The 27,525-nt window shown below is 43.9% G+C and overlaps 1 protein-coding gene across 1 annotated transcript in view; it reads left to right on the top strand.

Moving 5' to 3' along the window:
* The window catches only part of ptch1 (patched 1), a 48,382-nt gene extending 23,149 nt beyond the window's left edge, over positions 1–25,233 (top strand). The window contains exons 10-24 of the mRNA XM_027277898.1: positions 108–263; positions 522–620; positions 1,605–1,730; positions 4,759–4,877; positions 5,461–6,145; positions 6,973–7,282; positions 8,580–8,722; positions 12,820–13,003; positions 14,864–15,144; positions 17,167–17,304; positions 17,413–17,555; positions 21,135–21,234; positions 21,345–21,701; positions 21,798–22,347; positions 22,451–25,233. Of these exons, the coding sequence (XP_027133699.1) occupies positions 108–263; positions 522–620; positions 1,605–1,730; positions 4,759–4,877; positions 5,461–6,145; positions 6,973–7,282; positions 8,580–8,722; positions 12,820–13,003; positions 14,864–15,144; positions 17,167–17,304; positions 17,413–17,555; positions 21,135–21,234; positions 21,345–21,701; positions 21,798–22,346 (3,390 nt within the window). The 3' untranslated portion in view covers position 22,347; positions 22,451–25,233. The remainder of the gene's footprint in view (positions 1–107; positions 264–521; positions 621–1,604; positions 1,731–4,758; positions 4,878–5,460; positions 6,146–6,972; positions 7,283–8,579; positions 8,723–12,819; positions 13,004–14,863; positions 15,145–17,166; positions 17,305–17,412; positions 17,556–21,134; positions 21,235–21,344; positions 21,702–21,797; positions 22,348–22,450) is intronic.
* Positions 25,234–27,525: the final 2,292 nt, after the last annotated feature.

Raw genomic sequence — 27,525 nt, 5'->3', positions numbered from 1 at the left:
CGTAGTAAACAGCATTGGGCAGAAACATGAAGGTGTTCATTGACTGACTTTCATATGCAACAGGTTGATTAATAGATGGACTGCTTGTTTTATTGTTTTGTGCCCAGCTGGCTTATGCATGTCTGACCATGCTGCGGTGGGACTGTGCCAAGTCTCAGGGGGCTGTAGGGCTGGCGGGTGTCCTGCTGGTGACATTGTCTGTGGCAGCTGGCCTGGGCCTCTGCTCTCTCCTGGGCATCTCTTTCAATGCTGCCACCACACAGGTAACTCACACAGAGACCAGACACACTAAAAATCAGCCGGTTTGCCATTTATCACAGTCTGACAGTCAGGCAGGATTTGCATTTGCATGTTTGTTATGCAGGTCTGTATGTTGTTATTTAACCATCTTCACTTAGTTTCTACCCCACCGAAATGAGAGAAATATACGACATACTGCACATACAACATGTAATATCTTGTCTACTTGGTAAAAACTGTTAAAACAGTTTCCGAGCTCATGAAGTTTGTGTGTGCAACAGGTGCTACCCTTCTTGGCTCTGGGCGTTGGAGTGGATGATGTCTTCCTCCTCGCTCATGCCTTTAGTGAGACCGGACAGAACAAGAGGATCCCATTCGAGGTGAGGCAAACATCCCACACTCACCCGTTCTTCACCCACCCTGTGCCTACCCCTCTGCTGTCTTATCTCCTCCATAGAGGAATGTGTGAAAGCCTGTCTGTGCCTGTGATGTAGCATCAAACAACCCATGTGCCACACACTCAGCCCGCTTATCTAAGCAGTCCTCCATATTAAACGGGTTCTTTTTCAAGAACAGGACAGCAACCTTGAAGTGTAGATAGATGAGAGTAGCAAGAAGATTTTCCTCACAGGGACAAAAAAATGTACAGAAAAAGTAAAGCTTCCAAAGGTGTAGATAAAGTGTATATTTCTGTGACCTTGTGTGTGCATGTATGTGTTTGTGACGCGGGATAACTTTTCACCTCCAGAGGGGGAAAACACAGGCATGTATTTGCTTGTGTTTGTTTTCCCCTACTTCCCTCCCCTTCTAGCCCTGGTCTCTATGCCTCCCTCATCCCCTGGCTTCCTTTGTGTGGCTGAGATGAAAACTAAACGGAGCTGAACCTGATCTCTCCCGACACACACACAAACACATAATAGATGCATACGCCTGCAAACACACTCCATGTGTGGTCCTGCACGTCCTCAAATCTTCACACGACTGCCGCCAACCCATCCAGGGGTGTGGGCATGCTTATCACTGTTCTGTTTGTGTATATTTACAGAAGAAATAGTTTAAAAAAGTCAGTCAGCAGTCATGTTTTCTCTAAAAATGTATTTGTTTTGAGAGCCGCATGTCATTATATTCATTCTGTCTTTCTACATTTACTTCAAAGAAAAGTAGACAAGCCCAGGTGGATTATCTAAGAGCACTTCAGGGCCTCAAGAAACGTTGCAATCACTGTCAGTCATATCAGTATTATGATAATTGTACATGATCTCAAGTATTACACATTTGCCTTCGGCTGAGATCACATCAAAAGAGTTGAGTTTCATTGCTTTTCCTTTCATCTGCCCCTCTCTCTCTCTCTCTGTCTCTGTCAGGACCGTACGGGCGAGTGTCTGAAGAGGACAGGGGCCAGCGTGGCTCTCACCTCCATCAGCAACGTCACAGCATTCTTCATGGCGGCCCTCATTCCCATCCCTGCTCTCAGAGCCTTTTCCCTACAGGTATGCCCGGTAGTGAGTGTATTTGTTTGTGTGTGTGTGTGTGTGCGTGTGTGTTTGTGTATGTGTGTGTATGTGTCTGTGTGTGAGAGAGAGAAAGAGAGAGAGAGTTTAGTTGTGTGTGGCCTCTCTCTCAGTACTACTCCTGTTCCAGTCCTCATTGGCTCCAGATTTCTACAGAACGTTGTTTTATTGATTTCATTCATCAAACTGATAGTGTGTGTGTGTGTGTGTGTGTGTGTGTGTGTGTGTGTGTGTGTGTGTGTGTCTGTGTGTGTATATTTTGTTAAATCCATCCAGCACTCTCCCTCCCTCTTTGAGCCTGTTTAGTGGTGGGCCCGGTGTCTGTCCAGATTGTGGCTGAGGTCCATGTAACTGAATCCCTATGCGTGTGTACTTGCATATGCTCACACTCATGTGTATGTGTGAGTGTGGAGAGTTGTAGTATCTGTGTGGGAGGTTTGAAAAGCAGTCTAGCTGTTTGTGTGTGTGTGTGTGTGCATGCGTGTGTGTGTGTGTGTTTGTGTGTAAAGGTGGGGGGGAATCCAGAGGGGAGCTCTGACTTCTCTAACATCTGTCAGTAATTACAGACGTCACCAGAACAGTGAAAACTGGGACAGAAAGAGACGTCTGTCAGTCTGACAAACTACCTCCAATAATCACCGAATTGTTAATTCATACAAACACTCAAACTCAGTTACAGTGATAAATCCTGTAAAGAGAAGATGATATGAGATTAAAGCTTTGATGACTCCTGTATTAGGTATCATTAGCAGCATAAGAAATGGAAGAGGAGAGCATAAATAAAAAACTGAAAATAAACAAAACAGGTTTGACACATCCGGTATACTGTCCATGGTTTCACTATATTGGACCCACTGGCGCTGAAACTATCATATAACATGCCCCTTGTTAGCAAGTTATTTCCTTGCCGTCACAATTTTCTGCCTTCTGTCTATGCACAGCATGTGGTGTAACGGAGTCTTGTTGTTTGTTGCTGCAACACAACAGAACAAAAAAAATTAAGTAGGTGTAAAGTCGGGTCACTTGTTTGGGTGGCACCAGTGTGATCCTTAGACATATTGTGTTGGGTGAGAAAGAGGATTTACCTCTTTCCACCACCACTGTGGAGCAAGTTGATTAACTACCAGCAGCTAAAATGCTAATCTGATCTTCATGAATGATAAAACTGTTCATTACACACATTAATAACATAACACGTTTTGATAAAGGGAGGTATGAAGACTAGTATTGATTGACACATGTATGCAGTTATTTGCATCAGATGATAGCATACACTATACACATTGCTGTAGGTGAGACAAATGATGATCTCTCTCTCACTCTGCCCCTTTCTGACTCTCTCTCTCTAACACACACACACACACACACACACACACACACACACGCACACACACATAGTGAGGCAAGATGTCACCACAGTGAGTACGATATTAGGATGTGTGGATAGACGGCTTTAGTACAGCGAGTCTGTCAAACATGATCCATTTACCCTGGGGGTCTAATCCGTGCAGCCTTGTTTTATACACACACATGCACGCACATTTAGAGACAGACACATACACATACACATGCACAACACACACACATGCACATAGCATGCATACTTTACACTTGTGGTTTTGTGACTGGTGGAGGGCAGACTTGCAGTGAGGCAGACAATCATGCTGATAGCCATCTTTTATTATGGAACACACACACACACACGTCACAACCGCAATCAGTGGTACTCGTGCATGCAGAGATGTGTTTTAGTATTTGCGTGTGTGTCTCTTTATCACCATTAAGCACTTCCTGCGGTTAGACCCCTTCATGGATTTTGCTCTCTCTTTCTCTCTCCCTCTCGCTTTCCTCCTGTTTCTCATTCGCTTCCTTCCATCAGTATCAACAAAAAAAAAAACAGGAATCTTGTCCAGATAACAACACAAAAAACACACACAGGAACACACACATTCATGCACGGAGGACAGATGTGATGATAAATCTCCCCACTCTGGGGTCAGCTAGCGGTCGCTATGTGTGTGAGTGGAGTCATACTGTATCTGTCTGGACGTTAGTGGGCCAATTGAGAATTAATTGTTCTCCTCTTCTTACAGAGGTTTCAACTCTTTTTCTCTCACATTATTTCTCTCTCTTGTTGACTGAGCAGTGAGCTGAGGAATGAGGGAGGGCGAGGATGTGTGAGTGTCTGGTTGGTGTTAAGGTGTGGTTTAAGTAGGAGGCTGCACAGTTTTCTAAGCTGGCAGGAGATATGTGTGTGTGCACTTTTTTTGTGTGAGTGTGTAAGGGATGTGTGTTGTCTGTACAGCCGCAGCGCCTGCTCATCACCTCAGGCCCCGCGGGCCTCCGGCTCCTTGGGTGGTCTGGCACACACACGGGATTGTCTGTGTGTGTGTGTGTATGTATGTGTATGTGTATCTGTGTGTGTGTGTGTGTGTGTAGTGGTCTGGCAACTACGCAAGATCCAGATTGTACTCTGGGCAGGGCCCCAACCTAACCCCAACCCCCACCCTCCGCTCCAGTGCACCACCTTCAAATACTTAACCACAACACCGTACTGGCTTCTATTACACACTCACATACACACACACACACACACACTCACACGTATTGCTTTTTCTCTGCACTCTCAGTGTTTTTGTCTGAAAGGAATTGAAAATGTGTTGAAAGGCAATCTTTCCTTGATGCCAGATTATTCAGATTGTATTATTTTAAGACTTCCCAGCGATTGTGTTAAGAGAGAGAAATTCTTCTTCACAGTCATTTTTTCAAATTTGGAACTTGTGCATGCATGCATATGCAGGAATATTTACTGAAAAATATCTTTGATTAGATGTTTTTTAGGTTTTGTTTTGAAGTTTGTCAAGTTTTTGTTTCTTATGCAGCCACCTTTTTGAATCCCTAGTTCTGTCTCTTCCCTCACAATTCAGCTGAACACTCAGAAGCGTAATATTTTTCTTTGAGAAAAGGGACTTTTTCCATGAAATAACATTTTCTGTGTTTCTTGCAGGCCGCAGTGGTGGTGGTGTTTAACTTTGCAATGGTGCTGCTCATCTTTCCAGCCATCCTCAGCATGGACCTCTACCGACGAGAAGACAGACGTTTTGACATTTTCTGCTGCTTCTACAGGTGTGTACACACACACACTTATACACACATATACTAAGAAGTTCTGATATATCTGATGAAGGTTATTGCTCTCCTATTCATTAAGTTTTCCTTTTATGTGTTTCTCTGATCGCTGATCTGACAATTAATAATTTTAACACAGTTATCTCTAAGGTATCTTTACTTTAATTCCCCTCAGTCAAAACCTAATTACCCGTTGTCTGTTTCTGTCTGGCAGCTTGGTTGTTTGACTCTCTGTTTATCTGTCACAGTTTTTATTAAACTCTGCCAGACTGCCTGCCAGTCTGGGCACGCTTGTTGGCATAGTGATCATACAGATGTGCACACACACTAGTAAATTCTCTTGTTGGGTCTGTGCTATTTTTTTTATGCTGCTGGTAGAGATAAAGAGAAGATTTGCAATAACATAGGGCAGATGAAAGATTTTGAACAGATCTAAATAAATTTGTCAACAGAAAAATTCAATATAAGAATCCATTGCTATGACAAAATAAATTATGCATCCCATGTTGAGTTTTGTTTATGCATTTTCTTTCATAGCAGTCTTCGGTCTGACATTTTTCCACTGTCTTTATCTCATCAGCCCATGTGCCAATCGTGTGATCCAGATCGAGCCTCATGCGTACCTGGATGGGGCAGATGGGAGTCGCTACAGCCCTCCCCCATCCTATCGCACCCCACCTCCCTCGTATCGCACGCCTCCCCCAAGCTACAGCAGCCCCCCTCCCTCCTACAGCAGCCATGGCTTTGCCCAGCAGACCCAAATCACCATGCAATCCACAGTGCAGCTCAGGACAGAGTACGACCCCCGGACTCAGGCCTTTTACACCACAGCTGAGCCCAGATCCCAGATCTCTGTGCAGCCCATCAATCCAGCTCCAACTAGGAGCAACCCTAACAATGACTATTACAGCAGCAACGCCAGTGGTAGCAGGAGCAGCAGGAGCAGCAGCAGCAATCACGGAAATCTTAACAACAACAACAGTGGGAGCCTAGGTAATGGGGGATCTCGAGGTTCTGCCACGTTCTCCCATCATCATCCTGCACCTCCTCCTGCTGCCCCAAGTGCTAGCTCAGTTCCTCAGGGTGATGTGGCCTCATCGACCGGCCAAAGCCCAGAGAACAACAGCTCCACACGGGATCTTTTATCCCAGTTCGGTGAAGGCTCACTAGGCCTGCGCTGCCTTGAGCCTCCTTGCTCCCGCTGGACCCTGGCCTCTTTTGCTGAGAGGCACTATGCTCCATTCCTTTTGCAGCCCACTACCAAGGTGAGTTTAGTTCCTGTATACGGTTCTTTGTGGGTGTTTCTAGAAAAGAGGGGGGAAAGCTTCTGTGCGGGGTAGGAGTGTGTTTGTGCTGACTCACCGTGGTGATAATTTGAACGAGAGGATTAGTCACCAGAGCCAATAGTACGAGGAAATCTCGGGTGGAGGTTGTGGTCATGTCCTATCTGAGTCACATAGAAGCATGCACACACACACAGAGTCTGACCTCAGTCTAGTGGGTGGCCAGTCATTTTAAAGCCTTCCAGGACTGAAATCATCTAGTGGCCTGTACTTGACATTAATAAAGTCTTTTCATTGCACTGTCAAGTGTTTTTCCATATTACCAAATTGATTCATGCATATTCCTTCTTGCCTAATGACTTAAAGGAAAATTCTTTATTATAACCTATGCTTTATTTTCTTATTTTTGGCCGTCATGGCAACTTAGTATCAACAAAAGTCTGATGAGGCAACAAATGGCATTCAGGCAATCCCTCCAGTTGTAAACAAGCATTTAAACATTTTAGCCTGATCATCTAAACCACTTTATTTCGAGATTAAAAAACAAAAATCGATGCACAGCATCACATGGGAAAACTGTGTGCACACAAAGTGCCTGGATAACAATTTTACAGTGCGTTGTTTGTTTGTTTGTTCTTTCAAATAAGTTTAGCTAAAATTATGTTTTTCACCATGTCACTAATCTTTTAGCAGTGTTACAGTTAATTTAAAGTTGTATCGGTTCAAGCAGTAATTAGTGCAAACTGAAGCTGCCCTGCCGTCGCTCTCTGCAATGAATTGATTGATGGAACGCTGTCTTTTGTTTCCAGGTGGTTGTGATTGTGCTGTTCCTCTGCCTGCTGGGAGTCAGTTTATACGGGACCACCCAGGTGAGGGATGGTCTGGAGTTGACGGACATCGTGCCCAGAGAGACCAGCGAGTATGACTTCATCGGTGCCCAGTTCAAGTTCTTCTCCTTCTACAACATGTATGTGGTGACGCAACACGCTGATTATGCCCAGAACCAACCTCTGCTGCATCAGCTCCACCAGAGGTTCCACACCGTTCGCTATGTGCTGAAGGAGGACAACGGACAGCTGCCTCGCATGTGGCTTCACTACTTGAGGGACTGGCTGCAAGGTAAAACTAAGCATGATAGATAATAAGACCCAAAATGAATTTGGGAATCTTTGAATTCTCAACAATAAAGTGGATCAGATGTAGCAATATGATTCAGAGTCAGTATTAGATCACTTCAGTTTTACCCCAATACTGATGTCACAGATGATTTTCTTATTAATCCTTTATTTAACATCATCATTCAAGATAGTTTAGGCATGGAAATAATTTAGTCTCTCATGAAACAGTTTTGAGATCATATTTTTTGGCTGTGTTATGACATGAATTTGCAGGAAACAAGATGTTGGGCAGGAGTTCAGAAGTAGGTGGGATTGCAAACTATACACTGACAGTAGCCTGATTAAAATCACTTGTGTCCTCTATAAGTGAGGTTGATGGAGGAGGAAGAAGTGGAAGGACATATTTTTTATACTTGGCCTAGGGCATTATTCAATATGTTTGAAGCTTTGGCGAGATAGTCGCAGATGATGTTGGCAGTGAAAAGTAGACTCTAATAGACTTATCCAACTTTTACTCGTGCTGCTCGTGCTCGTAAAATTCATCATTTGCACATCTTACATATATGCCATATAACAAACACCACACCACACCTTTTCATTTTAACCTTAAATTATTTTGTATGACAGCAGGATTCACATTAGGATGTATTACTGGCACTGAACACGAATATTATCTTCCACATGTCAGCCCAATCCAAGAATGGGTGCATTTTCAGTGAAGAATCACACTGGCTGACTTGACACTAATGTTAAAACACATTGTCTGAGTCTGTGTGTGAGCCGGCTGGGAACCACACAGAGAGTGTGTGGGTGAGAGAGAGAGAGAACTGTGTCTGATATTCGCTGCAATGGTGGGACAAATTGGAGCCAGACAGGCCAAGGAACGAGACCCAAAACAACATCTCCCACAGACGGACCACAGCATGGGCCTTGGGGGAGAGCCGAGAGGAGGGGAGTGATACACATATGGATTAGAGACTAGTATAGAAAAGGGGACACATGTTACTGATATATTCTCTAATGATCGCTTTGAATCAAAAGCAGCAGATTTTAGGCTTTTGAAGTCTTGCTTGGTGGTTGAGAATGGAACCAAGTTATCATATTAAATCAATCAGGCTTATTATAGGGTTAGGGTTAGGTTGCAGTGTTGTGTTATGCTTGGTTGTTATGTATTGGGCTGTCTTATGAACTGGGCTTTTGTAAGTGTGTTGCAGAGGAAGAATGAACATAATCAGGGCATGTAACCTTTTCAAACATTCACATCTAACCAGTTTGTCTTGTTGTGGTTTTTCTTGCAGGTCTCCAGCAGGCTTTTGACAAGGATTGGGAAGCCGGCCGCATCACTCTAAACAACTACAGGAACGGCTCTGATGATGGCGTCTTGGCATACAAGCTTTTGGTGCAAACAGGACGCAGAGACAAACCCATCAACTTCAACCTGGTATGCTCAGATCTAAGCTATTTCTACGATTAAAAGATACAACAAAGTGGACACACACTGTATTTGAATGCAGGCTGTATTGCAAAGACTGCAATCTAAGGATAGATTTGAGAGGTACAAACGGCAAAGCTGTTTCGTTCCAGTGTAGGTGCATGTATATGTGTTTTTGTTGTGTGTGATTGGGGCTGGAAAAGCCACACCCAACTTAAAAAACTGTTTCTTCCTATCTGTCTTTTTCTCGTTCTGACTCTGTCTTCATCTTCTCTCTGTGATGACTTTACCGAGCCCAGGAATTTAAAGCTCTCACTGGGGCTGCAGCCTGCCTCTGAAAAACCTATTAACTCTTCATTTAAACCATGTCCTACTTGGTAGTTCTCTGTGTGTGTGTGTGTGAGAGAGACAGAAAGAGAGAAAGAGAGATTTGCATGCATGCAGAGCCATGACAGTGAGATGTCTCTTCTTAGCATCAGGCCTTTCAGTTTGACACTTTGTCAGTGATGCCAGACACAGTTTGTAGTTTGAAAAGTTAGAAGGCCAGCAGAAGACTCCGACAGTCCCCAAAGGTTCTATTATTAGCCTGGACTCTGCAGCCCCATGGTAAAGAATAACTTGAATATTCAATTAACTGGAATCACTATAAAGTGGATTTAGAACAGTTGCCTGACATACTTGTTGCGTATTTGGACAAATGATAAATTGAGCTGATTGGCTCACTATACAGCTGAATGCATTGCAAATGCTCATTTGTTGTATTTAAACATTAGTGAAAGTGATGCGACCCTCATTCTTTTCCTATGCTCAATTCACTAATTCATACCATCATGCAAAAGTAGTGTCATGAAAAAATGTTGCTTGTGTTATTTACAAACTATGGTTTGGAAGTCTGTGCACCCCATTTTAGCAAAGAGCCGACAGCATTTAACTGTCCAGTGTTTTGAGTGTAGCACATGACTTTTGTGGCAGAAAAGCATGCTGATTTCATCACCAGTGCTGGGCAGAGCCACAAGAAGTGCATGACATTATGTTTCCAAAAGGTTCTGCCCACACAGAGATTGGAAGAGCTGATGACATTGCAACTCAGTCGAAGTAAAAAGAAGGAAAACAAAAGTGAGTGTATAACAGAAGTAGTTATCATAATCATCTGACAAACTCCAGTTCAGCTGTTGATGTGAGGTCATGTCTCCATTGTGGTACTGAAGCCCCAGTAATGCCATAATTCAAGCTAATGAGCAGGTAAAGTCTCAGAATGAGGTCCAGAATGGATCTTGGTTGAAGGTCAAATCTTCTATGTTAGCAGAAAGATGCCAGCCAGCTGATAAAGTGAGCGAGGGAGAAGCAAAAGGAAATGAGGGGAAAGTTTGTGTTTCTGGAGCGGAGGAAACTTGCTCGGCTTCATGCATGGCATTGCATGCTGTTTTTAGTTTAGTACCATCTCCAAAAAACAACATACATGGATGCATGGCTGCATTCTTGGCTGAAAAAAGCAAAAACAGAAGATAAGGCAGTGGAGAAATATAAAAACAACATTCTTGGCCAGGATTTCTGCAAACCCCACAAAACACAAAAACAAGCCATGTCCATTTCAACACTTGAGATCATTTTCTTGGGAAGATAATTATCTTTGACATATAGCTCCACTGTGTCTTGTGTTTATTTATGTTCATAATTTGTGTGTGAGTCTGCATTCTCAAGTCGTGCATGTCTTCAGTATAAAAGCCCCCCCCCCACGCTACTCCTAGATGTTTTTGGCTGTTTCTCTGACATACCCGCTGAGCTCCATTGCAGCAGTATACTACTCTGCCCATCCTTTCCACTTGCACTTCAGGAAGCAGAGGCAGGCCTGGTGTGCGGCCCCGTGACATCACTTCCTGTGCCTGTGAGGGAAATGTATTTGCCGTGAGGCGTGGGGGCCGCCAGCAGAGCTGCCTGGGCTTCCCGTGACAGCTTGAAGACATACAGTTGTTGCGTATCCCGCTGTTAAATTCAATCCAGATCCTCTGGAATCCGGCTCTCTTTCTTGCCCCCTCTCTCTCTCTCTCTCTCTCTTTCAAACTCTCCTTCACTACCCTGCTCGCACTACCACACTCTTGCTCTCTCTCTCTCCTACCCCTTTCCCCCCCGTCCATGCTCCTCTGCTGTGTCCTCTTTCAATGAGGAGAGCTGAAACACGTGGTTTCTTTGAGGCAGCTCTGTGTGTGCATTTGTATGTTTTGAGCGTGTGTTCTTCTTTTGTCTGTTGTGCGTGCACTTACAGCAGTAGCTGTTTTTTTTTTTGTGCCTTAAAATGAGGACCAGATCTTTTCCAACCCTGGCAAATTGCAAAGCTAGATGTTTTATTTTGATATGCCACTCCATGGATCTGTGCAGAGGTGTTCTGCCTTTGATCTGTCCCTACTAACATTTCTCTCCGTGCTGGGCGACCATTCGTTCCTTATGGCCTTGGTCTGGGAATCGTGGAAACTGGTTTTCTGTGTGTGTGTGGTTTGAAAATAGAAAGATAAAGCTTTGGAGGAGGTGGAAAGTTTAAAGTGTTCAGGAAGGCCATGCTAAGGCTATCAAGAACATTTTCCTTCTCAGGACCGAGTTGGTCTGTGGCGCCGGGCATTCTAGGTACCCGTGGGGGTCAGGAGAAGCAAGTGTGAGCAACATTTGTACAGATGTTGTGTTATTTTTATAGCTCTACTCCATTTGCTGGGTGGCATTTCCTTTAGTGTTAACAACCAGGTTAACTGCACACAGACGTGCTCAGGGACTCCAGCCAATTTTTTTATTGTTACGCTAACTCAAGCATTTTTTTTTTTCTCTCCCCACCCCCCATCACAAAAAAAACCCTACTCCTTTCTTCCTCCACCTAACCCCATGTCCAGCTTCACCCCCAAAACTCTCCCTGCCTCCGTGAAGGAGGGATTTATGGTTCCTAGAAGGGAGAGTGGCAGAGCGGTGTGCAGTAATGGTTTTACCTCTCAGGAGGTAGCAATGGTAGACTACACTCCTCTGCTTCCACATGGGAGAGCGAGGCAGCCATTCTTGGTCTACCTGCTGACCACAGCCTTCACAGTAAATGACAGTCGGGAACAATTGGCAAACCAACGGAAACACTGAGAGGGTTTGAAAGAGCTTAGGGCCTAGTGGGTGGGTGGATGAGGACTCTAGCTACAGTCTAATAGATCACTTTTTCAGCTTTGTGAGTCTGTACTTAAGATAAATGCTGACCAAAGTGGTGGACTAACCTACTGACAAAAAAAGACTGACATTGCCATCGTGCTACCGCAGCAAAAAATACTAATAATGTTGTTACTGATCCATTTTACTCAGCTTTCAAAAATGTTCATAAGGTCTACAGGCCTTAAGCAGTACAGTAACCAAAATGCCTGATTAGTGTCTGCAACACCTATCAATATATTGGTACATTTCCCACTGTTGGAATTGGAAAGACTTGGCAGCACATTCATCTTCAGCAGCTGCTTCTTGACAGAAAAGTGCTGCAAGGCCTCCTTCATAAATTTATTCAGAGTGGTCAGGACATTGGGCCTGAGGTTGGCCAGCCAATATCTACTGTATGTAAAGGGAGAAGCTGATTCAACATTTTCCATGTTTTAATGTGGCATGATAATTCTGGGAAGCTGTGATGAGAAGTACGGGAATTTTCAGAAAGGCGGCTAGTGTTTGACTTGTTGATTTTTCTTTGGTTGGAAAGAGAGGGGGACTAATATTTGACTCTTATTTTGAAAGCTGCTCCGTTCTCTTGCACTCATGCATGTGTATAAATAAGCATTTCTGTGGTCAGCTCACCTGTAGAATGTTTTGGTTAAACATGTCCTATTTCCACAATACCTTTTCGTGTCCAATGTATACTTAACAGCAGCAATGTGATTTTCTATGCAAGCTCTGCCTAATTTTTTCATCCTTAATTGCAGTTTTTCTACTTGCTGCTTATTCCATTTTCAAATTTCAAAATTTGGCTTAGCCCAATATGAACGTGAAAGACGTAATGTACTCTTCTAAAATGCATCCAAGTATGTGTATGACAGTAGTTTTTTGAGTTGTCCAAATACTTAATTATGATACCATTATTAATTAATATTCTCATTTTGTAGCTGACACGTCAGAGGCTCGTGGATGCAGACGGCATCATCAACCCCGGGGCTTTCTACATCTATCTAACCGCCTGGGTCAGCAATGATCCTGTGGCATATGCCGCCTCGCAGGCCAACATTCGCCCACACCCTCCTGAGTGGCTCCATGACCGTACCGACTCCATGCCCGAGACACGCCTCAGCAGTAAGTCAGCATGCCATAAGTTCACAAAATACGCTAGAATTAAAAACAGGATGCCTTTTGGTAGAATGGAACGGCGTTTTTCTGTGACACAGGGAAGGAAATTTCAATAATAATGTCGTTTGCCCCAACAAATTAAGCTCATTTGAAATGTTCATACCTACTACACGGTACGGTAGAACAAATTGCATTTACTAACTGCTTGCTGAAATTTTAAGCCAAACTTTTGTGGGGTTCACTGGTCTCGCCTGCAACTTTTTTAAGGTTCCATAAGGCGGCTGCTACATGTGAGCAGTGTTTACCTCTTGTGGTTTGAGTTATTGCTCCTTGTCTGCCTCTTAGCTTTAAGTGAGGTAGTAGACTTTACTGTACCGCTGCGGTGTGTGTGTGCATTTGTGTATGTGTGAGCTCAGGTTGCAGGGCTGAGGACCAAGACACGGCTCACTGTGGTTCTTCTAATGGTGCCTGTGGTGAATGCTATAATCCTGGCTACCATGGGGCCCTAGCATTACACACGCACACACACACACATATGTACACACACACACACACATTATTAAAACTCAGTGACCCCAAACACTACACACACCCTGTTCTCATTTCCCTGCCACACACACAGACTGTAACTCACATAAAAAAGTACAGTCGTGTTGTTGTTTGATTCTAGTCTGTGATTTGGTACAAGCAGGAAGTGCTCCACGGGGGAGGAAAATGATTGGATAACAAGGAGAAACTTGGTTTGGGTGGGAAGCACAATTGGATAACAAGCAGGAAGTCCTTTACAGGGGGGAATATGATTGGATAAGCAGCGTGAAGTACTTGGCAGTGCGGGAGCCCCCCGGAGCAGATCTGTGTTGGCTGAAAGCCAACTGGTGTCCTAATGGAAATTTATAGTTGAGATTATAATGGGCCAAACCATGTTAGCAAGTGCTCCTGTCTGACCCTGCAGGCACCATGGAATATACACTCCCACATCAACACGAGACAATCCAAAAAACATGTATTTTTAAAAACGGAAAACGGCGGTAAATGGTACGATAGATTTGTGTTGCAGAGCACATCTTTCAATCTGCCATATGCGTCAATGTGTTGATAATTACACCACCAGCGAAAAATCTGAATGAATGCACTGTTTTGTCAGCACCAAATATGACTTCATAGCAGAGTGAGAGACAGGTATGCGTGTTTATGCATCTATATTATGGTTTATGTGGCAGTGCTAACTTTAGGGTGTGGTAATGGCGGTGATTCTGACATTGTAATTACCGTGAATCAGCGTTAGCTCTGACACTCTGCTGTGTCTGGAACTGATAGGCCCTCATTAGCCAGGCTGGGCCACAGTCTGGCTGGGCTTGAGTCAATGGAGCTCTGTTTCACACTGCTCCGCCTACCCTCACCTCACAACCCCCCCTCACCCACACACACGCACACACACACACACACACACACATACTTGCCCACAGATGTAGCTACTCTTGGAACATGGTTGGACTAGGGAGGGAAAGCCTTGATATTCGTGGTTTGGCTGAAGAGTCTAAAATTATTTCTGCAGATACACTAAATGATCAAAACGTAACGCTAGTTAATCAGAATAGACAAATATCATCTGCAGATGTCATCGATGCCATTGTTGATTTATCTGATTACTTCCTTAATGTTCCTCAGCAATTTGTTTCTCTGAATTGATATTTCATCATCTTGCAAAAGCTGTGTGGCTTCCTAGGCCCCAAAGTGCAAACTCATCATCAATTGCTGTATGGGGTCTAATAAAAATGATATGGCGATTACAGCTGAATAAGGATTACCTTATGTGCTTCTATACTTCCAATAAAATGACCTTCCTTTTATTGTCTCTCCATCTAGTCCCGGCTGCTGAGCCCATCGAATACGCACAGTTCCCCTTCTACCTCAACGGGCTCCGGGAGACGCCACAGTTTGTGGAGGCCATCGAGAGTGTGCGGGCTATCTGCAGCAACTACAGCCGACAAGGCCTACCATCCTACCCCAACGGCTACCCTTTCCTGTTCTGGGAACAGTATGTTAGTCTGCGCCACTGGCTTCTGCTCTCCATCAGTGTCGTGCTTGCCTGCACCTTTCTGGTCTGTGCCCTCTTCCTGCTCAACCCTTGGACCGCTGGCATTATAGTGAGTGTTACGAACAGACAATAAACACAATGCCATACATATGCATGGTTGATAATGGCCAGAAAAACAAACATGCATTTGGAAACTGCAACAGATGTTCCGTCAGAAAAATACACATGTACCCGCTCACTCTCTCCTACCTATTTTTTATAGGCATAATATCTTGCGGGTTTGACAGGTTAATGGATTGTATTATAAACAGGCATACTCCTTAACACAGAAAAGCAGAAACCTCAACTTTCAGTTCTCAAAAAAATCCCTTTTCCTGCTCTCCTCCCTTTATTTCCTGATTTTTATGTGTGGTCCAGAAGGTCTCAGAGAGGAGAGAATCGGAAAAGGAGAAGAGGCTGCTGTGTGTTATTGTAGCCCGAGTCACCACTGTTTATCTTGTGCTGTTTTGCTAGGGCCAGTCTGTTTAGTCTAGTCCAACACTCCCAGACACCATTGCTGAAATAAATGGGGAGAGGACACAAAGTTGCTCAGGCAACTTGCTCCCACTCTAAACCTATAAAAAGTTTGATTTTATTTCCATCCTCTCCACATTATTTCTCTCCCCCCCCTACTCTTGCAAGAGCGGTTTCCAGGGATACGCACAAACCCGCATTCACATACACAGACACATGCTTGAAGCGCACACACAGGTATGTATATACTTGCACACGTACAGTATGAACGTGTAAACATGCAGGTATATAATTCACGGAGAAACACATACACAGAGCACTCTGGTTTTTCTCTCTGGTGGGTTGTATTTTTACGACAGGCAGTTGCCAGGCCACCCGAGCCCTTAAACAGGGGAGGAGGGGAACCTCATGTTCATCCTTCAGGCTTTACTGGGAAGATCAAAAGACAAGTTATGGAGAGGCGTCAAGTTTAACCATTTGCTCTGTCCAAGACCAGACCACCGCCAGCCTGACAACGTCAAACCCTCAACCTTAAGCCCTTTCAAACCCTCTCAGCTATTTGCCCTGAAATGCTTCTCAGCCACGCAGAAAGTGGCATGTTTTAAACCTTATGTCTTGTTTAGATTCATACAGATGTTTCTAATCCACTTAATATTAACTCCTGTTTGCTTTTGATATAACGATAGCTGTATTTAGAGCGGTCACTTGTCATCTAGTTTTGCTTGTCCCTTGTTTTCAGTCGGCATTTCATCTCATCTGTGAGTAAATTATGACTTGAAAAAGAACGATGGCTTGAAAGATGAAAGTACAGGTACATCTGTTCACTCGGGATCAGATCACCCAAGATGCACTTCAGTATAACGCCTCGTGGTCACACATGCACATACTCTGTGCTCGCTCATCGCATATGCACCTATACACATACACATATACGTGCAGCTCCCTACCCCTGCCTGCCTTAACCCTCTTCAAAGGATTTGGGCCCCATGTAACCTGACACCTGTCAGCTGATAATGGCATTTACTCCCAGCTCCTGTCCCACTCTGCACTGAAGCCTACACACACACACATATACACACCACGATGCACATATTTCACCCACATGTATGGTTACTGCTTAACGCTCACACATATCATCCTCCATGTGTTATTGCCCCCTATCTGTCTTGTGTACATTCAAAGTCTGTGTGAACTGTAAATTCACACAGCTCATGCAGTGAATAATAGTTTGTTTATCATAGAAGAATAAAGCAGAGGATTGTTTCCATTTATGGTCAGTTGATCCACTATATGTTTTTTTCATCTCCGTCATCTGGCACATGTGCATTACAGTACTGTATTAATTGGAATTTTTATGCTACTTTGGATAAAAAGTAGTATTATTGTTATTACCTTGTAGATTCGAACACAGAGGTTGAGAAAAATAAAATCTTTCTGAAGACGGTGTAAAGAGGTGTATACAGCACAAATTCTTACAAGAAATATGGGTACTTTTCCAAAATATGAGATAATTAACTACTCTGTTCTGTCTTGTGTTTGATTAATTATGTTAAATCACTTGTCATATAGATTTATCAACCATCTTTCTTTCTAACTGAAGCTCCTCTTTCCCCTTCAGGTGTTAGTGCTTTCTCTAATGACCGTGGAGCTCTTTGGCTTCATGGGGCTGATGGGAATCAAGCTGAGTGCTGTTCCTGTGGTCATTCTCATCGCCTCTGTGGGCATTGGAGTGGAGTTCACTGTGCATGTGGCCCTGGTAGGCATACATATAGTGAAAGAACACAATGATGAAATAAAATAATGGCATATCTTACTCTGTGATCTTCTCAAGAGACATAAATTGTTTTGTGTGTGTGTGTTGTAGGCGTTCCTGACTGCCATAGGGGATCGTCACAAGCGGGCAGTGCTGGCATTGGAGCACATGTTTGCTCCGGTGCTCGATGGAGCCTTTTCCACCTTATTAGGTGTCCTAATGCTTGCTGGCTCTGAGTTCGACTTTATCGTCAGGTGAGTACAAAAATCAGACCTCCATAAGAAAATGCCACGTTAGTTTAGCCAAATATATAAGCACTGAGAACTGCACATCCAAAGATTATCGTATGGCGTCTATGTGGCGTCAGTAGACCGTTGAGACCATGCCCCAACCTGTATGTCACACAAGAATCTACCTGAGACACCAATCATGCATGAAGGCTCTTTGCTTTCTTCTTCCATTCCCTCCCTCAATCTCTTTCTCATCTTCCACCCACATCTCTCTTCCACATCCCCTCTGTGAAGCTCATCCCTTTTCCAGCTACCAGTGACATACCGTTTTTTTTTTTCTTCTTCTTTGGTCGATTTCTGGGAGCCTGCTCTCCAAGAAACATCATAAACAAGGCCTTTATCTTTCTCCACCCTCCTCTCCCCTTGTGTCTTTTCTTTAATCCTCCTCTCATGCCTGACTTTTTAGGGGGAAAGCAGGGAAAGGATGCCGAGTTGAAGGTCAGGAGAATAAGCAGAAGGAGGGCTATAGGTGGGAGTAGATGAAGAAGGAGAGGGAAACAAAGTGAAAGAGAGTGAGGGGGAGAGAGAGGAGACCCAGGAAAGTCTTCTGGCTTGTGTAATCTCCTTCAGCTAGTTTAACTGCCCTCGGTAGACATTTATAAGCATGGGAAGGAGTAACGGGGTGGGGGGGCTAGAGGGTAGTTGTGTAAAGACAAGAGAAGTGGAAATTAAAACAGACACACTGTGGGGGCTCTGCATCAGTGGATCCTTTTGTTTGTGTGTGTGTGTGTGTGTGTGTGCTCTTGTAAGCATCAGACAGAAAGGTAGGAACCGGCCGCCATACGAGGGAAGAAAAATAATTACTGTGTACATTCTCAAGCCCGGAGTCTTATGTGAAGTTTCCAGTGAGCTCGGTGAGTAACTTAAAGTAGCTGAGGTAGCTGTATAATTTGGTTGACCCGCTCCTTTAAGAAAAGGGAGAACCGAAGTCCATGTGATTTGCAAGCACACAAACCCTGTCATGTGCACAGGCGTGTGCCCATGCATGCACACCCACACCCACACCCACACACACCAACCTGCTCCCCGACCTTGTAATCATGGGGGTCAATGATGGCGTGCCTGCCAGTAGGAGGACACACAGATACACACTCAGAGAGACACATTACAAACAGACACACATACACACACAAACACAGGGAGGCCTATAGACCTTCTCTCTTCACCTCCAGTGGTGTGCTCTGGTTTCTGGCTCAGTCCCGGGCCTCCATTTAAAGGTTCTGCTGTTGTCTGAGCAAACAAAGCTGCGGCCCAAGACGGTGCAATAACAACAGGCCCGGCTCGTATTTTTCTGCTTGCGCTGAAAGAAATGTTTCCCTGACTTTCCCCCATCAGCCCTGTGAATGTTTTCACTCTAAACAGCCCGGCGGGGCACTCAGCCTGGTATGTGGGCCGCACGCGTGCATGTGTACGTGTGTGCATATATGTGGGTCCAAAGGTGACGTGGTGACGTGGCATATACCCCTCCTGGTGTGTATGGAAACGCTAACTGTAGTGATGACACAGTTATTTCAGTTCCACTTATAGAAACGGGTCTGATAATCTAATACGAATAGGTGAAGGATGGGTGGGTGGGCTTTAAATACTGTATAGTGTATTTCAGTGTGTGTGTGTATTGACCTGCTCTCTGGTAAAGCTCTATGGTCAAATCATGTATACTTATATCAGCAATGATTCAGGTCAAACATATGATCGTAATAGGTTTATCTAGTACTTCTCATAGTACTTCCTCCCTAATCCAAGCTACCTGACGGGTGCTTGGTATACTTACAGTACTAATCTGGTGCTTTTTGTAACTTTTTGTTGAGCTTTGCAAACTAATTTAAGGGAAAAACAATAAGACATGGTAGATTCTTCTGCATTCAGATCTGATTCAGATTTTTTTTTATCCCAGAATTGATCAGTTGTCTGACCGTCTGTCTGTCTGTATCAAAGCTACCACTCGGGTGCCTATCACAGCATGCAATCCTGTCCTTATGTCACACTGATGTACCTGCACTGAATAAAAATCACTTACTCATCACTCTGATGAGGATGTGAGAATGGGAGGCAATGCTAATATAAATTAAATAAATAATATGAATGAGGCCACCCATGCTGGGAAGACAAGAACCAGCTCTCCTTCACTTGTGGTTCCCCTGTACAATGCCTGCCTCCCTGTGCACACACACACCTATTGATATAAACACACACAGAGACAGATAAGTTATGAAGGTGTGCTTAGTTTGCAGTCCAGCTGCATGGCATACCAGCGCATCTACACCTCAGTTAGCCCACGCTTAACACACACACACACACATACATACACAAACAGCATAGTCAAGAGTCAGACGAAGGGGTTCATGATTCATCAATGCGTCCTTGATAACCTGAGAGCTTCCACTGGAGAACCAAGTGAGGAAGAAAGTCTTTCCTAATGAAGGGAGCTGGATTGGAGAGAGAGAGAGAGAGAGAGAGAGAGGGAGAGAGATTGGGGGGTCTTACCTGATACATTGGAGATTTAATTAGACGGAGGGGATTGTGGAGTGGCCGGGAATTTCACAGGGGCTTAACTGGAAAGAAGGGAGAGAGAAGCAAGGCAGAGAAGAGAGAAAAAGAAATAAAAGAGAGGGAGAGAGCGACCAGGGAGGGGTGGTGCTCTGAGGGTCCCCTTCTCTTCTTCCTAGACTAAATTGTTTAAATTCTATACCCTTCACTTCATTTGTTTGCCTCTCCCTCTCTCTTTTTTTTTTTTAGAGCTGGAGAGGAGAGAGAGGCCCCTGTCCTCTTGTGCCCCCCCCCCAACGTTCCCCTCACTCGCCTCTCCTCCCCCCTTTTTACCCTCCCTTACCCTTCCCCCCTCCCTTCGCATTCCTCACTGCTTTGTTTTCTCCATGTTTGCTTATACACCACACACCCAAGAGAGAGTACCCCCCCCCCCCTTCTTTTTTTTTCTTTCCTCCCGTGCCTTTGAATTAACCAGCTATGGCTAATTATGCTTCCTCTTTCTTTTCTCTCTGCGGCTTCTTTAAGACTAACGCTCTTTGGCAGGACTTAGAAACACACAAGGTACCTTTCTGTTTTGCTCCTAAAAGCCACAGTGCATGTCTGCCTGTACGTGGGGGGTTTATACATATGTGTGTGTGTGTGTGTGTGTGTGTGTGCGTGCGTGTGTGTGTGTTTGGGGAGTGGCCGGGTGTCTTTGTGGAAGTATTATTTCGGGCATGTGTAATGGTTGATCTTGCACATGTCTCCCCACGTCTAAATCTCTGTGGCTTGCACAGGTATTTTCCTCACCTGCTCTGTTTCTCTTCTTTCCCGTCCCTGTGGGTCTGAGCAACAAGTCATGAAAACTTTTTTTATTTCAAAGTGGTCTTGTTCGCGATATCTTATATTTAAAGCAAATGTTTTGATGTTGTAGCACAGAGGAAGTGAGAGGAAAAAATGTTGTTTTGCATGCTGTGTCTGTCACCCTTACATAATGCGTTTAGATAAGTTATTCCTCTGATTAAAGTTTATTCCCTGTGTTCAACTATGTTTGTGTGTGTCTGTGGTGTGTTGCAGGTATTTCTTTGCAGTGTTGGCCATCCTAACAGTTCTTGGAGTTCTCAATGGATTGGTCCTTCTTCCAGTATTACTGTCTTACTTTGGGCCCTATCCAGAGGTAAGATCCCCAAAATTACAACTACAAGAAAATGCAAATAAGTTGACAAGAATTTTGTTTTTCTTCAGTTTGTGATTCAAAGTCTTCCTCCTCACCTTCTCACCTCTCAGGTGTCTCCAGTTGATGGACGTAGCCGATTACCCACCCCATCGCCTGAGGCCCCTCCTCACGTGGTCCATTTCTCAGTCCGCCCTCACCACACCACCGCGGCCACCACCACCTCTGGTGCAGCTTCAGATTCATCAGACTCAGAGTACAGCTCTAACACCACAGTGTCTGGTATCAGTCAGGAGCTGCAGAACTACAACCTGCCCTCACACAGAGGACAAACTCGAGCAGAGGAGCAGCAGTACCACCTCCAGACCAGCAGAGGCAGAGCACCTAGGACAGAGGAGGAAAGGAGAGCAGGATCAGGGCATAGACGGTCAGCCCGACAGCCTGACCCTCCAGCCTATACCACATCTTCGGTAAGAAAATATCCCCCATTTTTGTGCATGTACGATGTTCTAATTTTCTTGTTTCTCACATAATAGAGCAAAATGTCTTATTGTCTTGCTCTACAGTCTGTCTCCTCTCAGGGTTGTGATTCTGGGCCCCAGCCCAGGGCTACTCAGCGTAACAGCAGCAGGGACCCCAAGACCCAGCTGCACTGGCAGGTCCCGCCCCCAGCCCGCCCGCGCATGGACGCTTTTGAAACTGCTACTGAGGCTGGGGGCCATTATGGCTCACACAGCCATAGAGAACACTCAGCAGGCCACAGAGCCCGCTCTTCCCACAACCCACAGCCTAATCATCACCTCCCGCACCACCACCCCAACCCCACCCCGTATTGCCAGCCCATCACCACAGTAACAGCGTCAGCCTCCGTCACTGTTGCTGTCCATCCAGCCCCCTTGTCCAACCAGAGCCCTCCCACTTCCTCTTACCCTGGATACACTGCAACAGACAGTTACTGCCCCTCAGGGCCGGAGGAGCCTGAGCCTACTTTCCAGGACCCACATGTGCCACTGGACACCCACACAGGGGCCAGAGGTGTCAAGGTGGAGGCCATGGAGCTTCAAGATTTGGAGTTTGAGGCAGCTGAGAGCAACAGTGGCAGACGGGCAAGCTGAGGTGGGCTTTTGACTAATTTAGCAGATCCATACGTAGCACAATTGTCCTTTTAGAAAAGTCTGTTTTCATCATAAATGACAATCCAGTACTTTTTTGTTTACAGGTGTGGAGAACTAAAGTACAACAGCCAAAGATGGACTCCTCTGTATTACTAAGCAGCTGACCCGGACTGGCACAGGCCAGCCCAGCATAACCCAGCCTGCCTCGCCCCCCGGCCTTAAGCAGCAAGAAACTCGCCAGTGTTGCCGTCATGGTGCTCATTCTTACTGTAACCCAGTGGACTATTGTTTTAGATATTTCTATCTATATTTAAAAGATGTACACATATGTAAATATGAACAAAATGTAGCTATAATTTTAGGAGCTGTACAACTCCTCATGTTAACAGACTGGGGCTGCCATTTTATATGGTGTGTGTGTGTGTGTGTGTGTGTGAGAGAGAGAGAGAGTGTGTGTAAAATGTGCGCATGTGTATGAGAGAAAGAGAGATAGATCTCTGATTACTGTTCACTCATCTGTGGAACTGTGCCATTAGGAAGCTTCATCTAGACAAAAATACCTGTCAGCATTCACTGTTGCTGCTCAAAATATTTTTTTAAATAATATACATTTATAACTCTATGCAAATGTCTCTTTAAACAAAAGAAGTGATCTGTCTACATATATAAGTGTGTGTGCGTGTGTATGCGTGTGTGTGTGTGTATGTAAGTTGTAGTTGTGTGTAGGGCTGTGTGATGTGAAACAGCCCCATTATTTTCTGTCTTATACATCAGATACATCCTCAGAACAGACTAACATTTACACTCATTTAAAACATGAGAGAAATTGTTAGAATTATCAAACAGGGCTATGGTATATATGTGTATGTGCGCATTTGTGTGTGGGTGTGTGTGTGTGTGTTTATTATTGTATAAAGGTACGCATGTTAAACTATTAATTTTATCACAAACCTGTGGTAGTTATGAAACAATTACTGTTTAACTTGACACGCTATGCGTGCTATTTAAGATGAGCAGATATGAAGAAATTTTAAAAGCTGTTTTTTTTTTGTTTTGTTTTGTTTTTGTTTTGTTCTTTTAGTCATCGCCTCTGCATTGGAACCTGTTTCTGCTCTCAGCTTTGTATCACTGTCTGTTAGGCTGTTCTCTGGTCGTATTTTACTGTAAAAGGTCATGTATTGTTTAACCCTAGCAGGCTCAAAACAGGTTCTGTCTTGTACACTGACGTACAAGCAGTAAACCCACCTCAGAAACTCACTCTGCCATTACAGGGACATTCACATTACTGATTCTGGAACAGGGTCAACACGGGGCACTAACTCTGTACCCTACGTTGCTGTGTCTAATGGATAAGCTAAAGCTCAGACCGTATACTGTACGACCCAATTCAACATGGCACTTGACTGCATTTAAACTTCATTCACAGGAATATCTCACCTCAAGTAGTTCTTTATTTCTATCCAACCAATAAGCTAGTCCATGCAGCCTGCTCAGGGCTAAGCCCTATATGGCCTGACAATGTGCTCTATGTGTGTCTCAGTGTATTTGTGTGTATAAGCATTCATGTTTGTGTGGTAGTCCATCCTCTTACTCTGTCTCAGCTCTCCTTTAATAACAGTAAATACAACTGGCCCCAATTTGGCTTCAGCCATCTCCACTGACCTCAGCTAATAAAAATCCACAACATCACGCCATGACACTAATTGGACGTACCCCCCTCAACTGCCAAATGGAACGGCCCAGAGCCTCAGGGGTCAGAGTTTACACTGCCAGTCCCTCTCCCTACCAGCAATGGCCAGTTTACATTTGCATGTGCGTCCTATATGTATGTCAGCATGCATACCTGTAAACCCACCACCAACCACAGTTCCAGACCCAGATACCACCACTCACCCCTTTCCCCACCTCAGTATGCCCCCACTTTTACACTCTCACTTCCCTTTTGAACACGTGTAGCTCTTCCCAAAAAAAGTCTTTGCAGTTTTCCTTCTTCTGTCCACCATGTTATGTCAGCTGCTTGCATGAAATAGGTTGTTCTGTTTTGTTTTTCGTTTTGTTTTCTCCCAATGTCACATTGGCAGTAGTGGAGAGAATTATAGCTGGCAACTATTTTATTCTTTTTGAAATGTTTTTTTTGTTTGTTTGTTTGTTTGTTTGTTTGTTTTCAACGTTCAATTGCGATATTTATATTTTTGTAATATAAAATATGTTGTATTTTCTTTCATTATTGTTGTGATGCCAGTGGATAACAAATGCAGGGATTTTATGTCTATTGAAAAAAAAACACTATTACAGTTTAATGTTTTTACATTAATGGAGTTTGATCTGTATAAAGTGCTTACTAATGTTAAATAGGAAAAAAAAGAGTATATAACATTTTACACTACAGGTCTCATCATAGCTCTTAGAGGATTTTAAAAGGAAAAAAAAAAAATCAGTGGTTCTTCCAGACTGCCATTTTTGGTCTCGGTTGGCGTGGATGTATGCTGTTTTCAGTTACAAAGATAAATGTATGCCATATAATTTATTTATATGAAAATTTATTTTTGTAGTGTACATAGTAGTTGTCAAGGTATTTGACAGAAGTATATTTTTAAAGAGTCTATATGTAATGATATACCATAACAGAAAAACCTTAAGGTGCACACTTTCACTGCTAACTGTCTTGTGAGACAACATCGACACCTCCCCTTCAGTATTATGTTCCGATCCTTGGAGAGAGACAGCTGTTTCTATGGGTTTGTCAAAGGCTAGCCATGAAAGTAGAAAATTGTACTAGCTCTCTAAATATTAATGTTCAAACACTGATAGAATTCTAACAAATAAAAATATTATAACTTATTTGTCTCTTTGTTCATAACTGTAATAAATGGAAACTTAAAGATTGCTTCGGTCTGACTGTGAGTTGATTGTTTCTAAGGGGTTTTGTGACATTTCGGGAAATACACTTAATCGCTTTCTTACAGAGTTCGATAAGATGTATTCTCGTGTCTACATGGTAAATATGAAGCTACGGCCAGCAGCTGGTTACCTTAGCATAAAAACAGGAAACCAGGGAAACTCATAGCTCAAGGCCTACGAGCACCACTAAAGCTCACTAATTAACATGTAATATCTTTCCAGTGTCTATATAGTTGCAGTGTTACAGGCTTATGTGCTAGAATATTTCTTGGCAAGGCATACTAGAGTGTTAAACTATACTTTACACCTTTTTTACACATGCTGAGAGAGCTTTAGAAGATTTTGTTGCAGGTAGTAGCTTCATGTTTATCATCATATCTTTTCATGTCATCTAGAGCTTTGCAAAAAAGCAAATAAGCCTACTTCCCAAAATAACAAGCTATCCCTTTAATTTATGTTTTAATATTCATTCCACATAATACTTAACACATCTTCTATAACTGTCTAATGAAAGTAACCCAGATACTAGTAAACACTTCCATGAAAGTCAAAATATTTCTGGTATTCCCTATTCAGTATAGTTACAGGTAAACATGACCTCTCTCCTCCCACCTCCTGTCCCTCCCTCCCTTCGTTGTGTCCTGCAGTGTAAAACTCTGACATCTGGTCTGGAGCCCTGCAGCCCTTCCCCACAGCCCACCCAGCTCCGCCCCTGCACCCCCCACCTCCACTCCCTGTTCTGTATGCTTTTGATTGACAGCTTTATAGACTGCAAGGAAATTGGTTGTAGTTACAATACAGCTGGCCTGTTCGGAGTAATGAAAAAGGGCATGCGGGCTTGAGCTTGCTGCACTGATGGTGAGAGAGGGAGAGCGCCTTGTCAACTGCATGGGTGGCAGCTATTTATTCAAATGCTTGAGAGTTGTAAGAAAAAGTTTTAGACTTGCCACTACACTGTAAATATTCAACTAAAGCACCTTGATCGAAATACAATGAATCATTTTCTATTGCAACATATTCACTGTAGATGAACACTATGATTTGCAAATATCCAGCTGGATCCTTTCTGTTGTTCTTAACTACAAACGAGGGTCAGTTTTCCCAAACCACAAACGCAACCTGAACCTCAAGGAAGCTGAGGAACTCATTGACCCTAGATCAGTGGTTAGAGCCAGGCAGTAGGCATGTTATTATCTTTTAAAGCCAATAAAGGCACACTACTCTGCTGTATGCTGTCCAACCAGTGCAAAGACTCTGACATCTACAAATGACAGGGTGTGTTTGGAAAGCTGGGTGGCAGGGTGTTGTATGTCATTTTTGAACTTTTCTAAGTGGAATTGACATTTTTAGTTTGTTGCTTGATGAAAACCTGGAGAAAAGCTAGAGAGTGAAGCAGGTGTTGCCTACACAGATTGTAATCTGGCACTCAAAAAGCAAATTTTAGGATGGAAAACAGTGAATAACCGTGGAAAATTGCTAAAATGTAAAATATGTCTGGCACCCCATGGTTGTTGGGTTGTGGGTGCCATGGTTGACTGAGTTCTTATGTTTTTTAAGGTCTTTTTCACCAGCATTCCCCTCGTTTCCTGGAGGACCCCGGGTCATCAAACCAACACACCCTCCTCCTCTGGCCCTGCATTACCCTTTAGCCCCCTTCACCTCTCGCCTTACCGCAAACACATATACACACGCTCACACACACACACTCAAAGTTGCCCGCAGAGGTGGAACTACACATATTGTGAAGAGTGCTTCATTAAAACCAACAAGCTCCAGGTTGTTAATGAATGAGTGTTTCCTGTACCTGTCCTCCAACAGAAAGGGAGCTGGATGGAGAGAAAGATGGTGGGGGGACAAAAGAGGAAGAGAGAGGAGGCAATTAAGAAGTTCCTTCACTTCTGGACCAATGGACTGTTCCGCTGTGGCTCTCTGCCCAGATTGAGTGGCAATGGAGCGGATACATACTATATAACAAAGCTGTTTTCATTTGACCTTCTTTCATTCATTTCTTTTCTTATTTTCCTTGCTGTCTTATTTCAAACCTACATGTGCAAAGGGAATTATAATAAAGGGAATTATTGATTCTTCTGTTCCAGTCCTTCTTTTACATCCATCTATCCCTCCCTCTCCCACTTTCCATCCCTCACTCGCTCCCTCAAAGGCTTGTCCATCGTCACCTGCCGGCAGAGCTAAACCCACTGAGTGTATACTATCCTCGACATGAATGATTGCTCTGTTGACACGAATGCATGGGACACTCACAAAAAAGACACACGCA

Source organism: Larimichthys crocea, chromosome III (genome assembly GCF_000972845.2).
Source record: "Larimichthys crocea isolate SSNF chromosome III, L_crocea_2.0, whole genome shotgun sequence".
Classification (NCBI taxonomy): domain Eukaryota; kingdom Metazoa; phylum Chordata; class Actinopteri; family Sciaenidae; genus Larimichthys; species Larimichthys crocea.
This window is presented reverse-complemented; position numbering and strand designations above follow the sequence as displayed.